This window comes from Saccostrea cucullata, unplaced genomic scaffold (genome assembly GCF_032062105.1).
Source record: "Saccostrea cucullata isolate Sc308-1 unplaced genomic scaffold, CSIRO_AGI_Scuc_v1 ctg625, whole genome shotgun sequence".
In the NCBI taxonomy this organism is placed as follows: Eukaryota; Metazoa; Mollusca; class Bivalvia; order Ostreida; family Ostreidae; genus Saccostrea; species Saccostrea cuccullata.
This window is the reverse complement of record NW_026922868.1, coordinates 142,695-158,803: the sequence shown is the minus strand read 5'-3', so window position 1 is coordinate 158,803 and position 16,109 is coordinate 142,695. Positions and strand designations below refer to the sequence as shown.

General features: G+C 33.7%; 2 protein-coding genes across 2 annotated transcripts; one reads left to right on the top strand and one right to left on the bottom strand.

Moving 5' to 3' along the window:
• Nucleotides 1-3,864: 3,864 nt before the first annotated feature.
• LOC134262638 (uncharacterized) lies at nt 3,865-15,714 on the bottom strand. Its single transcript, XM_062745013.1, has 4 exons — nt 15,577-15,714; nt 4,840-4,888; nt 4,281-4,568; nt 3,865-4,169 (listed from the first exon to the last, which is right to left on the bottom strand). Exons 1-4 carry the CDS (start codon nt 15,625-15,627, stop codon nt 3,865-3,867), a joined length of 693 nt encoding a protein of 230 aa, XP_062600997.1. The 5' UTR covers nt 15,628-15,714.
• Nucleotides 10,842-13,953, top strand: LOC134262636 (chromatin accessibility complex protein 1-like). The gene is made up of 3 exons (XM_062745011.1): nt 10,842-10,989; nt 12,217-12,337; nt 13,299-13,953. Exons 1-3 carry the CDS (start codon nt 10,858-10,860, stop codon nt 13,370-13,372), a joined length of 327 nt encoding a protein of 108 aa, XP_062600995.1. The 5' UTR covers nt 10,842-10,857; the 3' UTR covers nt 13,373-13,953.
• Nucleotides 15,715-16,109: the final 395 nt, after the last annotated feature.

The window sequence follows — 16,109 nt, the reverse complement described above, 5'->3', positions numbered from 1 at the left end:
TTATAGAGTCCTTGAGTATGATTGATTGATTGATTGATTGTATGGTGTTTAATGTCCCTCTCGAGAATTTTTCACTCATATGGAGACCCCACCCCTTGTTGGAGTTGAGCTGCAAATTTTGTCCCATACTCGGCACTTATATGTACGGCCATTGAGCAGTGATGGATCTTTTCGTCCCAGCACCTGCGACCCGGGACCTCGGTTTATACCGATGTGAGTCATATGTCAGTCTCTCCCGAAGGACCAGTCTCCACGTCCCACAGTGAGATTAGAAAACAAAGAGTAGTCAAGCACAGACGTCCATTGAGACAACACAAGTCAGGAGCAGAGCAAACACGAACCTTTAAAAATCAGTGTTTGGATCAGGCAGAGCATCCCCTCCGACGGGTCAGATACGCTTCGTGTTCCTTGTAATGATGGGAATAAAATATGAAGAAATTATTTCTGTTTCAGTGCTTTCCTATCTGCAAATTATCTTGGGGATATTAGTTCATTATCTTATTATAAAAGCTAAGAATATTTCCCCAAATTCAGTGAAATTTTCTATGCCATTTTATTATATTGATTTATCTTAAGAGGCAAATGAATGCTAAAGTTCACCTGTCATCATGGATATTGTATAAATCTGGTCTTTTTCAGATATTGACGAGTGTTCAGACTCCCCATGTCTACACGGTTCTTGCATCGATCAAGTCAACAACTATAGTTGCGTTTGTCAACAGGGTTATAAAGGAATAAATTGTGAGATAGGTATCACTATTTGAACCGCTTAATCAATATCATTGACCATGCAAGCTCTTCAATTTCATTGCCGAGCTGAAATGGTTTTTTCACTAATTATTTTAATACATGTATGTTCAAATTGTGAAAATGGTATATACATGTACTGCTGTATTTTTTTTCTCATGCAATTTAAGTACGTTTCCTTTTTTTTCCCTTTTTTTCTTTTCCTTTTTTTTTTTTTTTTTTTTTTTTTTTGGGGGGGGGGGGGGGGGGTATTTTTCAATTAATTTCAGTGTAGGTACCATTTGTCGTGAATCATTATCAGAATTGTTCAAAATTATTTTCAGCTGATTTTAGGAGAAATATATTTAAATAATGTCTTTGGAATTTTAAGCTCTTTTAGATAGAAAGTTAGAAATAAATGAAATTTATTATATTATTTTCTCTTCAGACATAACACTTTTCGAATACTTTTACTTATCACTTGTAATTATTTGTTGTACGTATTTAATGTTTTGGTGCATCGGGTTTCAGATGTAAACGAGTGCCTTAGTTCTCCATGCTCTCATGGTCAATGCGTTGATAAAATCATCTCCTTTACATGTGAATGTGAATGTGCACCTTTTGATCTACTGATTTAGACAAGTTCAATTTTTGAAGTAAAATAAAATAAAAAAAGACTTTGTTTTGATCAAGAAATCTCTTTTTGCATTATTCAAAAAATTGTACAGGTATAAATAAATCAAATAATTTTAATTTTGCAGAAAGAAAAAATCAAGTTGTGAATTTAACAAAATCCGATATTTGCTTTTCAGATTGAAAATAGACGATTTTCCTGAGGTTTCACATTAGGAATCAAAGCCAAAAATCATCATCAAAAAATACACAGACGTTATAAAGTCGTAATGACCCTATGCTTAATTGCTCACAGTTCACGTAATCAAAAATATGAAATTTATATGAGAATTATTTTTTGAGTAATGCATATTTAAATGATATTAGAAAATATAATGAAGTGTTGTGTGTATTCTTTTTTAAATGATTAATATGTTTTATCAAGATACAAGAAAATAAAATAGAAAGAGTAATTATATATATTATTAAAAAATTAAAAATCGAAGTAAATATGAATTATATTTAGGGAAAAAATTATTACTCTGGCAAATATTTCTGAAATGCGAAAGAATAAGAATAAAAAAGTGTGTTTATTTTTTAATATTAAATAAAAAGTAGGCAACACCGGTTCAATAATCTCCCTTTTAAATCTATAAAATAAATTTTCTTTGAAAAATAGGTAATTGGAAAAACAAGAAATAATTTTACGTTTGTAAGTGAATCACACAGTCACAAACACTCCTGCTTTGGCTCCAAACTGTAGTCAATCAATCCATAAACATATAACTGTGTAAATGATAAACTATTCTGATATCAGTAAGCGACATATACAGCGAAAACAATGATGTTAGACGTGCTCCTCTCCTGATCTGTGTTGTCTGAATGGACTTTTGAGTTTAAAAACTGTTCGATATCTCCATATAATTTATTTCGCACAAAATATTTCAAAAGACGTATTATAAGCCTATAGAATAGACTTTAATTTTCCAATTGGCAACTTCCCTTACTTTTGAAGTAACATACTATTTTCTCTTGCATTTGGAGTTTTTGTCTCTTACTTGATTCGATGCGCAATAGATGCTCTACCTACAAACAATTTATTTCAGAAATAAGGTATCATTTTTTAAACATCTATCGGGATATAAATACGAATTGATCACGAGATCAAATTCACCAGTCTTCACAGGATTATATCAAGTGATCGACCCGCTTCAATTCCCATTTGTTATTTATCTCTTAAATATAAAATGAGGTGAGCTACTATCAAATCAGTTGATGATACAATGATAACCTAACATGATTTAAGCATGTGGGGATATATTTAATGAAATGTTTAAAGCTCAGCTCCCAACATACGGTCTCGGGCGTATACTAGTATTGACTCCTTGGAACACTAATGTGGGATCAGGTCCCATGGAGTGGGAAGCATTCACTGTTATGCAAGATTTAAGGTTGTTTCCAAAGAACAAAAAACTTGTGCTATAAAATTTTTGCTAAGCCCTGTCTTTCCAGCTTGTTTGTGTAAACAGGTGTTGTGCATTGTTTCTGTTGTCATTAGAACGATTAATCCGCGTAATCTGCAGATGTGTTTTATGGTTTAAATTAATTAGAGTTAATATATATTATTCATAAACAGTTATCGATTTCAATACATATAATCAATACAATATATCGAATTATTTTAGTAAATTTAAATCTTGGATTCATAACTATTACTGGCAAATAAATATACTCAAGCTCAAATATTTCACATTTTATTCTATCATCAAGGTTTTTCAGTTTATTATTCATGCACAGGACAGAAAAAGAGAACAACATAATTTCTAAACAATGCAAAATGCCATGGTTTAGCTGGAAAAGTTCTTACATAAACGATATCTTAATTTGAGATAAAAGATTAGATTAATCATAAACTATATGATACCAGATAAAATTATACCAATTTCAAATAAAAGAATTATAAAAGATACAATGATATCGACTATATGTCATTTAACGCATTGCATGCGCACGCACGTGCATTCACATGGAAGATGAACATGACATGTTGTCTAAACCATTAACATAACTTTATATCGTGAGAATCAATAAAAAATCATTAGAATATAAATGTTACCGTTTTTCAAATATATTGGTCATTTTGCGGATTTCGCGCACCCGCGTGCATACAAGCATGTCCTTGCATTCAAATATGATAGTAGCATAATGTAGGAATCCATTATACCTATTCATAATTTATGCAGAATTTCATCCCCTTTTGTTGAGAACTTAGAAAGTTATAGACATATAAAGTTTCAGCAAATCAGATTGCAGCATACGTGCATGCGTATGCTTTCAGGATAATTCTTATATATCATGCTCTAGATCTTTATAGTGTTTAATTATGTTTAAAATTTCAAACTTCGTTTGGGGAACATAAAAAAGAAAGGAAACAAAACAAAAAGAGCATGAAACATCGAAGGCAAGGGAGATAATGAATACTGGCAGTATATACCTACAGATAATATAAACCCTATACTTATCATACTAAAAGTGACACCTCAATGAGGCGCAATAACTTAATATTTTTAAGAAATCAAAGATTACTATAATCCCTACAACTAACATCAATCCGCAGACTCCGAAGTAGCCGACATCTTTAGCAGACGGTCGCGGGTTTTCAGCACAGGACAATTTTCGTTTTGTTGATGATAGTTCTGTCTTGTTTAGAGATAGTTTAGACAGGCGTTCGTTCAAAATCTCATCGATGCTGGCGTTACTCTCTTTGCACAAGCATTTACACAGGGGTTCTCTTGTCTCTGTGGTTGTCGGGGCAATAACAGAAGTGGAAGCTAAAAGAGCACCAGTCTCAATTACAAATTTTTTTTTATTTCATTAATACTTGAGTAAAACTATTTTTAGAATAAATACTTTTATTTGAAGAGTAGTGTTTGGAAAATTACCTTCCGGCATATGTTCTTCCGGTTCCATTGGACAACTTTTCCATCCGGATAGACAATATGAACAACTATCTGAATTTGTATAATGCCACTGAATCATGTAAGAGCTCACGTCAAAAAGTTTACAACGAGATGTAAGGTTCTTGTATGTAAACACTGTACACCTGTCGGCATCTTTACACCGGCGTAGACAGTAGGAGAAAAGAACAGGTTCCAATGTATCGTAAAGACGGTAATAAGTCCAGGAAAGCTCGGTTGTACTGTAGTTAAAGGTACATGCTTCTTTGGGGCCTTATTTTAAAAAAGAATAAGTAAAGTTTATGATTAAATTGAAACGTAAAGTTACTGTAAATTTTAAAATTTTATTTCTTAAGGAATCAGTTCATTAAACTTTTTTTTGCAGAGCAAACAACACGAAAGTATACAAGCTCAATATATCTGTATCAGGAAATGACAATAGCATTCATTGAGAAATTACAAATGGTCGATAAAAAGGATATTCTTCGGGAGGAAGACACTTTTAAATCTAATATTACTTGCATAAATAAAGAATAAATCTTACCTCTGAAATCCATCTGATCAAGCATAACTATCATCAAGATGACCAAGACCTGAAATATACATTGTAATATGTATTGGGACTAACTGATGACCTAGATTACAATATAGAACTTGTAACTTGTACTTTTAAAATAAGATAATTTAACCTACCTTAAATATATTTTTTCTCATTTTTCATAAGACGTGAAGCAGATGACTTGTCATTAAAATAATAACTATTTTTCATTAAATGTGATAAGCAGACCATTGTACGCTTTGTTTGCTTTACATCTACACTGAAATGTTTTCGTATTTACAAATTCCCAATAAAATACGAATAGCTTTTACTGCAAAATAAAATAATGTAAAAGCAAACATAACCTTAAAAAGATTGAATGTGTATCCTTAACAATTCAATCTGCCATTTTTTAAACAAATATTTAGAAAAGCAAGTGTTCTAATTGCCTTTGATTGGAAGTGGAGTAAATGTGATCGACTTTATTTATACAAGTTTGTAAGCAGGAAAAACTCTGCATCTGGAACAAGTATACGAAGGTACGTATACCTGTACTTTGTATCCATGACCAGAATATATCTGCAGATGTCCAAAAGACCAAAAGAAACTTATGATTATAACACTTTCTGTGTTGTTTCTTCCTTACGATGTTATAATAAAAAGATTTTACAAAGACTGGGATTTAGTAACTAAGAAGTCTCAAGAAGATAGCTATTAGATTTGTAAATCTTCGATCTTTCTTTATGATTACCCATTCCTCTCTGATTACTAGTATTTCTGGGAGCATTGTCAAGTTCAGAAAAATTACCTTTGGACACTTATATTCGGACCTTCCCGAAAATACGTTCAGCAGTGTCATAGTACATTAACCCTTTTTAGTGCTTCCTTTGGGTGATTGTACAGTCATGTATTACTAGCCCTCTTACGTAAAAAAAACTATAAGACATGTATGGCACGCCAAATTCACAAACTTGAGCTAAACATAGTTTCACAGTCGATAAACTAGGTTTATCGGTTGTAAACTATAGTTTACGGACTGTAAACTATAATTAACAACGTTAATCTATATTTTACATCCGTAAACCATAGTTAACGCGATAATCTATGTTTCACAACCGTAAACTATACTTAACACTGAAAACAATCATTTGCGATTGCAAAACATAGATTATCTGATAAATACAGTTTCACGATTTGTAAACTATAGTTTACAAACCGTTAACTATAGTTAACGATCTGATAAACATAGTTTCACGATTTGTGAAACTAAGATTAACAACTCTTAACTATAGTTTACGATTGTAAACTATAGTTTACAAATGTGAATCTATGTTTATCAACAAAATCTATTGTTAACGCTTATTACAGACAGATAAACTTAGATTATCATTCGTAAACTATAGTAAACAACCATTAAATATAGTTTTACAGATGAAAACTATACTTAACGAATCGTTAACTATAGTTTACGGTTTGTAAACTATAGTTTACAGTTGATAAACCTAGTTTATCAAATGTGAAACTAGGTTTATCCCATTTTTGTGAATTTGGCGTGCCATAGACATGTTTAAACTTTAAAGCCTAAGTTTGTCTTTGCCATAAAAGGACGGAAACTCTCTCTGATTGCACATTTTATCATTGATCTTCCTTTTAAGCTATAAAAAGTGCACCCATTTTCGTCTCCATCTCCTCAATTTATCAAATCTTCCCTTTGGTAAAAAAAATATTTATTTTTAAATACTAGTAGATAAACAGAACATTAAACACGTGTTTTCTCCTAAGCATTTGAAAGGAAATAGGGCACTATTTCTTTTCCTTGGCAGAACTTTGTAAATGTTTTGATGATGAAACATATTAATGAATTAGCAATGTACCGGGTATGTAATTGTAAATCGGCATTTTACGAATTTACATGACTTACAGCATCAACATTTTAGTGTCCCTACAGAATTTTATCGACCAGATCGATTGCAATCTTTTAACTATTACATTTTTGAATTTCTTAACATATCTGAAAACGATACATAGTTAGTTTCTTTCTTGTGGAAGTTTTATAATAAATTCTGCTTCATACATATATTAATACGAAAATAGATCTCCTAAAACGGGGCGCAATTGGTACCCATTGGAATTCCATTTGAAGACCTGATCTTCGATCGAAGAAATGTTACAATATTAATAACAATAACAAAAAACTTATTCTGGCTTGTTTTTGCCTTTAATGTTAATTGTTTTTATGTAATAATTACATCTCAGATATCACACTAGAGATTAGAAATAACAACAGCAAAGTTTGCTCCAGAGAGTTTTCATTGGAGGCGTGATAAGAAATAAAAGCAATGGCTTGATGCTAAAATTGATTATCCATGGCAAAGGATTGATCCGGAATATTCTAAACTCAGATGATGTTGTGAGCTGTTTCAACCAGTCAGGTAAGTCGGAACCCCAGATAAGATGTACAGAAATAAGGACAACTTCCTGAAAGCATGCCAGATTAATTATAGTCAACATAATAGTTATGATAACCACCAGGCTTTTCTTGACATAATAAAAATTATTTCTGATTTTTAGACGCATAAAGTGAAGCATGAAGCTTGGAATAATGGGAAGTGACGTCAGAACTAGTCTTAGATATAGGTGCGCTGTGGAGAACTTTATGACAAGTTGTTGGTACTCTCCTGTGCTTGTGTAATTGTTCGAATTGATATTTATGAACAAAGGCGTCACAAAAGCTACACCAAGAGCTAATCCTATGGTGAAAAATATCGCGTTGGAAGTGATAATTTTGCACTTCATGCTTTTCGAGTTTGCTTCTTTTTGAAGGTGATAACGAACAACTGTGAGTAGTGTGGCATTGAGGCTTGACCATGTGGTTGTACATATGATGAAAACAAAGTTAACAGCTAACACGATATCGAACACAACAATGACTTCAGTTATGTATCCAGTGACGAAAAAGGAAACCAAGGCAACAGAGTCCGAAACAATGACACAAGCTAGAGCGACGAAGATATCCGAATGTAGCTTCTTGTCGGAAACAATCTTCACAAAGGCAATGAAATTCCCTACCATTCCAACACAAGCAATGACGACTGCTGCCAAAGCAAAGGCAAAGGTAGAGCCACCGAAACAAGCCCAGAGTTGTGTTTGGTAAAATCCAAGGCATCCATTGCGGAATTCACGGATGAAATAGTCGTCAATCACACTCTTGCCGCCAATGGGAAGTTCAATAGTTCCATTTGAAATACGGATAGTTGTGTTCGTATCGCTCGGCGATGTAGTTGATTCAAAAGTTGTTGTGAAGTTATCCATTATTTTCTTCTTAATTCAATGTCAATATATGGATTTTTGCTTTAACAAAATTTCCCCCAAGAATGTTAAAAATATCCAAATTGCTCTTCTTCTCTTTCCAGATACATCTTTTGAATACATGCAAAGTGGTGGGGATTTAATTTGACATCCGTTTTTAAACTAACACTGTGATGTTTACTACATGAATCACACTTTATAGAAGGAAATCCGCTCGCTCGATTGTTATCGTCCCTCGCAGTAGTTCTGTGTTGTCTGTTGATGGGATTACGGCTTCGTGCGTGGTTTCAACTGCATCATTTCCCCCTTTACAACTTTAATGCACTTCTTATATATAGTTATTACTCAAAGGTCACTAGGTGATAACATTTTTTCTCATATAGTAATTTCTCAATATCGTAAATATTTTTGCTAAACAATCGTATATTCGATTCTTTTCTAAGATGCTATGTTTACAATGTTGTCTAAACAATGGAGAAGTAGGAGTTTTGATATTGGTGATCTACTACAACATAGAGGCTCTGTGGAGAATGGGAATTTTTTTATCTTAAATTTAAGATCATTTTATAAAAAGGGCCACTGATTTGTGTGTGTGTTTGGGAGGGGGAGGGAGGGAGGGGGGCAAGGAAGCAAAATTTATTCAAATTTCTACGAACATGAGTAAAGGAAAACACTAGTCGTAGCCTCCACATCGACATTCTGATATATCGACGGCGTTAAATATCTATTACTAGTTAGCATTTCCATTAACGAAGACTCAATATATCCTAATATCCTATCATCGGGTTGTTTTGGCTGCTTTGTTGCATTCCAACTGCCGTAGGTCTTTTATATACTAGATTTGACTACAGGTTATTCTGTCTACCTAAAATAGACCTGATATAGATAAATAGGTCTCACGGGTATAGCGCCTGTCGAAAGGGGATTCTTACTCATTATAGGAACCTGATCCCAACTCTTCGAAATATAAAACTTCATAGATTCGTTTTGCCGTGTTTTTTTTTTTAAGTCCTACATGTACCACTGCCCGATATTTACATCTTTTTTCATTATACATTCTCAAGACTTTACACTCAACTGGTTATAGCGAGCGCAGCGAGGCGGCGCGAAGCGCCGCTCGCGTAGCGAGCTCAATAGACTAACGTGAACGAACGGAGGAACTTTTTCTGCAATTGTTCCAAGAAATTTTTATCTCACCGCGTGAAAAAATTCTAAACTCCCAATAATCCTTTGCGGTGCATAGCAACATGGTGGCTAAATCATAGCAACAACTACTAGAAAAAACATAAAAAATACAAACAACGATTTAATGCAATCTCCATGCCACAAAACTATCGTGTGCGTTCTAAGTCAACAGGACTTTTTATTTGACGTCATACTTTCGTCACTTACACGGCTCGGGTATTTCCGATTTTGTCGGAAATTTCCGAAAAGTTCGGAATCTCGATCCCGATGCCTAAAAAGTGATTTCTTTTTATTCTTTTCTTTTTTTAATGAACTTAGGTTAAGCAGTGCAAGTTAAAGCTGTGTAAATGTTTTTGATAGTAAATAACTGCGCTCGCCCCAACGGTCGCGCCGTAGAACATATTAATGCATTGATGGTTTTATTTTATAAATAATGCTGCTTCAGTTTTTAAAATCGCTGTTCTCAAAATAAAAGTTTTCGGGGACTTTCCTCTTAATAGCGAGCGCAGCGAGCGTCGCGAAGCGACGCTCGTAACTGCGAGCTCTAACGACAACGCCTGGGCGAAGAGAAAATTCGAACTACTGCACATTCATTCTTTAGAATTTTTTGCTGCAGTTATTTTGACCCACAATGCATCACTTAGCAAAGTTGCGTTCTCGCGAGAATGACGGCAAATGTTCAACAAAAAGTTTACTCGCCTTGATAAAATGGATGCATATTGAAGATAAATTGTAAACGTAACTTTTTTCATTAACTTTTAGCACTGTTCAGTTTTTTTCTTGGTATTTGTAACTTACACACGACGTCATGTGACGTCAGAGTCTAGACGCACCAAATGTCACGTGCGGTTTGACGAGCCCGATCTTAATTAAAACAATGGAAGAGTTTGCGCTCGCTCTAACGGTCGCACCGTCAACATATTAGCGAGCGCAGCGAGCGTCGCGAAGCGACGCTCGTAACTGCGAGCTCTAACGACAACGCCTGGGCGAAGAGAAAATTCGGACTACTGCACATTCATTCGATAGAATTTTTTGACGCAGTTATTTTGCAATGCATCACTTAGCAAAGTTGCGTTCTCGCGAGAATAACGGCAAATATTCAACAAAAAGTTTACTCGACTTGATTTAATGGATGCATATTGAAGATGAATAGTAAACGAAACGTTCTTCATTAAATTTCAGCACTGTTCAGGTTTTTTTCTTGGTATTTGCAACTTACATACGACGTCATGTGACGTCAAGAGTAACTTGTCACGTGCGGTTTGACGATCTGATCTAAATTAAAACAATAGAGTTTGCGCTCGCTCTAACGGTCGCACCGTCAACATATTACAGACGGGCAGGAATTAGACTTGGCTTCTACCTGTTCTGAAATATTAATGATATAAAATACTTGTCACTTTTTCTGCAAGGTTAAGTTGACATAAATTGATTTTAACTTCCCATGTACAACTAAGCGTATTCCGGAATAAAATTTGTTGTATTAAAGGAATTTTAAAATTATGTAGCTGGGTGCACTTCTCGTTTAAAATGGCGGAAAAACAAACTGACAAGGACGGACAATGTCTTCTTCCCATGTCAAGAATACGAACAATTATGAAAAGTTCGCCAGATGTCGGAAGCATTAGTCACGAAGCTTTGTTTCTGACTGGAAAAGCAACGGTAACATTATTTTTGAAAGCCATCGACTAAGTATATCAGCATTTAGACCTCAGCCTCATAGGCACTCCCCATCTTAATTGTTAAAAAAATATATCTCTACTATACTATGTTTATAGTATAGTAGAGATATATTTTTTTAACAATTAAGATGGAGAGTGCCTATGCTCAGCCTTGCACATGCACTTGTTTCGGCCACGATACTTGGGTCTTGCCTTGACCAGTCTAGTCGAACCCTCAAACAGGGGTATACCCCCAAATGAGGGTTTCCTTCCCTTAATGCAACACGCGAAAGTCAAGAACGATAACTCTTCTGATTTAAAAAATATATATATTTTTTAAAAATCACAAACATGCAAAAATGATTCGTCTACACCTTTGTTTTCAATTTAAAAAAAATAATAAATTACTTTTCGTTTTTATTTACCCTCATTTCTGAAGCACAAAAGTTTGTTTACAGGACAGAGGAAATTCTGACGGGCACAGAAGAAAGTGTCGAAAAATAATTAATAACATGTTCATTACACAAAACTTGTAATACCGGGGAACGGAATTATATGTAGTTTAACTTTAAACAAAACATTGTTTGTTTATTCATCCGTTTTATTTAATTATGGATAAAAAATCTAGTTGTATCAAGCATGGAGGACAAGGCACAGAATACGCTAACTTTGGGAGAGAAAAAGTCTCGATTTTTGCAATAAACATATATTTTTTTGCAATACAATCTCTTTAAACATCTTTCATCTATCAAATTTGAGTACATACAGAGCTACGAAATAATCCATTACTTTGCACGAGCATATTTTGTGGACCACACGTTTTTCCGTGAAAACGGCACTTTTTTGAGTGTCTGTGCATGCGCGTACCCCCGTTTGAAGGTACGGATTTCCTACTTCCGTTTACCCCCGTTTGAGGGTTCGACTAGACTGTTGACTTTCGATCAATACCAACTGAAAAGAATTCCCTGCCTGTTTCAACTTTTTGCTTTGGACATCCTTTTAACTCTATCTCTAGAAAACTTTTGTTTCTTGCCTTTTAAAGGTGTAAATCTAACCAAAATTAAGTTTTTAATTTTTTTCATTGCATTGACATATTCATTCAAACCTCCAAAACCAAGGAGTTCCAGCAATAGTCTGCTTTAAATAATTCATTCCCCAATGAATTCCTATAGAAATGAATTATAGTACAGCTTAGATTTATTTTTATAATTGATTTTTTTTTATGCAGGAGATGTTCGTTAAAAATTTGACAAATGTGTCTCGAGGGAAGAGTCAGGACAAGATGAATGTTAGTTACAAAGATTTAGCAGAAGTTGTCAATTCAGATGATGTACTACAGTTTCTTCAAGGTAAATTTAAAAACAGAGGTCAAAATATTGTTATTTTATTTGACAAAAGAAGTGGTTGTTTTGCTAAACTTAATTTAAAATTAGCCATTTTTACAGTTGTTACATGTAAAACATACATAATACATCATTTCATGTACGTTCCTTCTTTATATAGAAAATACAAAACAAAATTAAAGCTGGAGACCAACACCTTGAGGTTAAAATTGCGGAAGATTCTTACGAGTGGATACCACGTGGTATTCAATAGGGTCTGGATCAAAAGTAGTAAACTTAATTAGAACAAACAGATCACCAACACTTCGTAAGAATGCACATGTAAATTTATTTGGTTGACCGGTTTCGTTTCGACCAGAGACAGTCGTCATCAGAACCTATATGGAATATATATACAGAAAATAATGGAAAGAATAAAATGAATGGGAAAGGAAAGACAACTCTTCGATAAAATAACTTTTTTTTATACTCTTGATTTGCATTTAAAAACAGGTTAATTTTAAATTTTTATGATTAAAATGAAATCTGATATAACAAATTTACAGATATATCTAACTGATTTTGAGTCCTGTAGAGTTTAAAAATAATGAAATGTACATCTTTTAAAACAAATGTGTAAAGAACTCGAAATTTGATTTACTGAACTGACCTTATTTTGGGTAAGTATTTGTGTATTAAAAATTGTGAAAGATAGGACACAGTTCACAGCATAATAAGGATATTGTTAATTGCTAGTATACACAATTAACCCCATTCCCCTTTCTTTAAGATAATCAGATATTAAGAATTTAAAATCTTTTTTCATTGTACATGTTGTAAATGGCATCTTATCTTCATGAAAACTTTCTGATGGATTGAGTTCAAACTTGAATATACTAGACCTTAATATTTTCTTACAATGATAATTTTATTTTGCAAAATTTCATCATAAAAACCAAGATGAGATTATATTTATCTTTTAATACAGATATCATTCCAAGGAAAATCAAGGCGAGGGAATACTTAGAACAGCTAGAGGATGAGGATGAAGATTCCTCCTGACAGACCCTAAGTCCCCCTGAAAGATAGCAAATCCCCATGGCAATATTAAGAGACTCAACATGCATTGTATAGAACTGTGTCCATATTTCATATGTAGGATATCAAACAATGTTTTCATACAAATTCATTCATAAACTAAATAAATTATATGTAGTGAAAAAAGATGTGTTGTTCAAGGATGATCATATTACCTGTTTGAATGTAGAAAGAGAAAAGCAACTACGATATTGTTACTTACTTTCCATGTCGGGAAAACTAACTTTAAAAATACTCTGATCAGAAATAGTAGCAATTCATCTATATATTCTGCAACTAGATTCCATTGTTGGATAATCTATCATAAAGCCCAAGTTCTTCTTAGATTTATCTATTGGTTACAGAATTTTATTCACTTATCTATGAATGGTACCTGCTTTTAGTAAGAAGGCAAAGTTCAAGTTCAGGGTCAGAACATGGGGAATGTAAGGAATGTTAGAAGGTATTGCTACACAGAATAAAACAATTCAGTATAGAATTGTTACATTTTTTTCAGAACATGAAATTAAAAAAAATATCTTGCTTACATTAAATATTTTAAAATGTGTATGTTTTATGATTTATTAAAATGTATATATTTCATTTTTATGCCTCCGGATCGAAAAAATCCCGGGGGTATACAGTGGACCTTCAGATATCCGGACGCCAGATATCCGGATGCTTCAGTATCCGGACGATTTTTCATCGGAACGAAATTTTAAAATGTTATTCTATCTTGTTTAACTGGTGATTCAGATATCCGGATGCTTCACATATCCGGACAAATTGACTGGGAACCAAAGCGTCCGGATAAATGAGGGTCCACTGTATTGCTTTTGTCCTATCTGTGTGTTTGTCAGTCTCTTTGTCTAGCTGTCTGTTTCTCTGTTTGTTAACTTTAAGCTAGACCATAACTATTGAATGGGTGGGGCTATGGCTTTCATATTTCACAAGTGTATTCCTTGTGACAAGGCTCATTCATTGTCAGGATGCTAAGTAGACCATTTCTATAGGCTTACAGAGTAGATAAAGGTCTGTTCAATTTTGTCTTAATTTTCTGATTTTCCAAAGGACTTTGGTCCTGTATTTAATTCCTCATTTTGCTTTTATCTAAGTTTAAAATAAACTGTTCAGGGTATTTTTGTCTAATTTCAGAGATACTTGAGATAAAAAAAGCTTTCCATTTGTTTTAAAATTTATAGTCTAATGCCATTCCACTCTCTTAGTTGACTTTTCTAATGACCTTGATTTTTCCTTGACCTTTGATTTTTTTTTAGTCAAACATTACATGTATCAGTATATTCATGTTCTAAGATACACAGGAAATATTGGTGAAACAAACTCTGTTCTTATTTGGCAATGGGACCAAAACTCAAAATACATGTAGTACAATCTTCTGAAATCTATCTTTACTCCTGGATATCCAAAAGTTTTGTAGGTTGGGGCTCTATAAATCATTTACAAAGACTTTTGTATCCATTTTAATTCAGAATAGAAACTAAGTGCATGGTTATGACAAGCAAGGGTACCACTACTTAATTTTGAAATTCATGGCCTCAGGGTCAGGTTTTCTTGTGATAGGAATGGGCTCTATTGATCATGCAGTTAAATTTATTAAAAATTTTATTCTCCCCCCCCCCCTTGCATATGTAACTTAGTGCATGATCATGATGAATAAGAATTGAAATTTTCACAAACCCAGGGTCAAAGGTTCAATTTTTAGGACAGAGTTGTGTCGTTCATGTAGTATATATCAATGATCAATTGATAACACAATAAAATGCACTAAATCTGATCATTTAGCAGAAAACTTATAAACACTTTACATGTAAAAGTTTACCAGTCACAGGTCACTGCCTTGACACATTTGAATGGCTTCAAATTAATTTTGAAATATGTGTGTTATAGTTTACAGAAATAGTTGTAAATTAACAATATTTACATTCATTTTCAGTTTGGGGAGCAAAACAAAACGTTTTCAATGGCGGGGGGGAGCAGCACCAAGCAAAAAAGTAGCATAATGTTGAATTAAAAAGTCACCAGGCTTGCTTACTGATGGGGCACAAACATCAACTAGCTACATTTGCTACAGTATTATTAGTTGGTTGGTTGATTGGGGGGGGGGGGGGGCATCCGTTCCTGCGGCTATATAGAGACAAATCAATGACAAAAGCAAGTAAACAAATTACCATCAGAGTTGTTGCACCACCGCTCTGATCCGTGTTTGTCCCATTTCTCATATATGACCTATGCTCCTCTAACAGTTTATTTTGCTCCTTTACTTTAAAATATCAGTATTACATTGTGAATCCTCAACTGATTTGTATTAAGACGCGCATGGTCCTCTTGGTTACATTACGGAAAAATACTAAATGCTTAATTAGTGCTTTGAAATTTGAGGCGTGTGTCCTCCTTATAATTCATCATTAGCCAAAATAGCCAAGACATGGAATTCATGAATTGTAATTCCTAGAAATCTTCTAATTTATAAACAGAATGCATGAAAATAGATCAGCAACGTAACTAATCGTAGAGCGAACGTAGCTGGGAGGACGATCAAGTTAGTTATTAATCGCATATTGTTTAGAATATCCCGAAATAATATTCCTACGCCCTTCTTAGATAAAGTCTAATGCATTACATTGCTGTATTTATAGGACACGTCAGGGTTTTGTAATATAAGATTGCTGGTGATTGTCTAACGATCCAATACGTCAAAGGC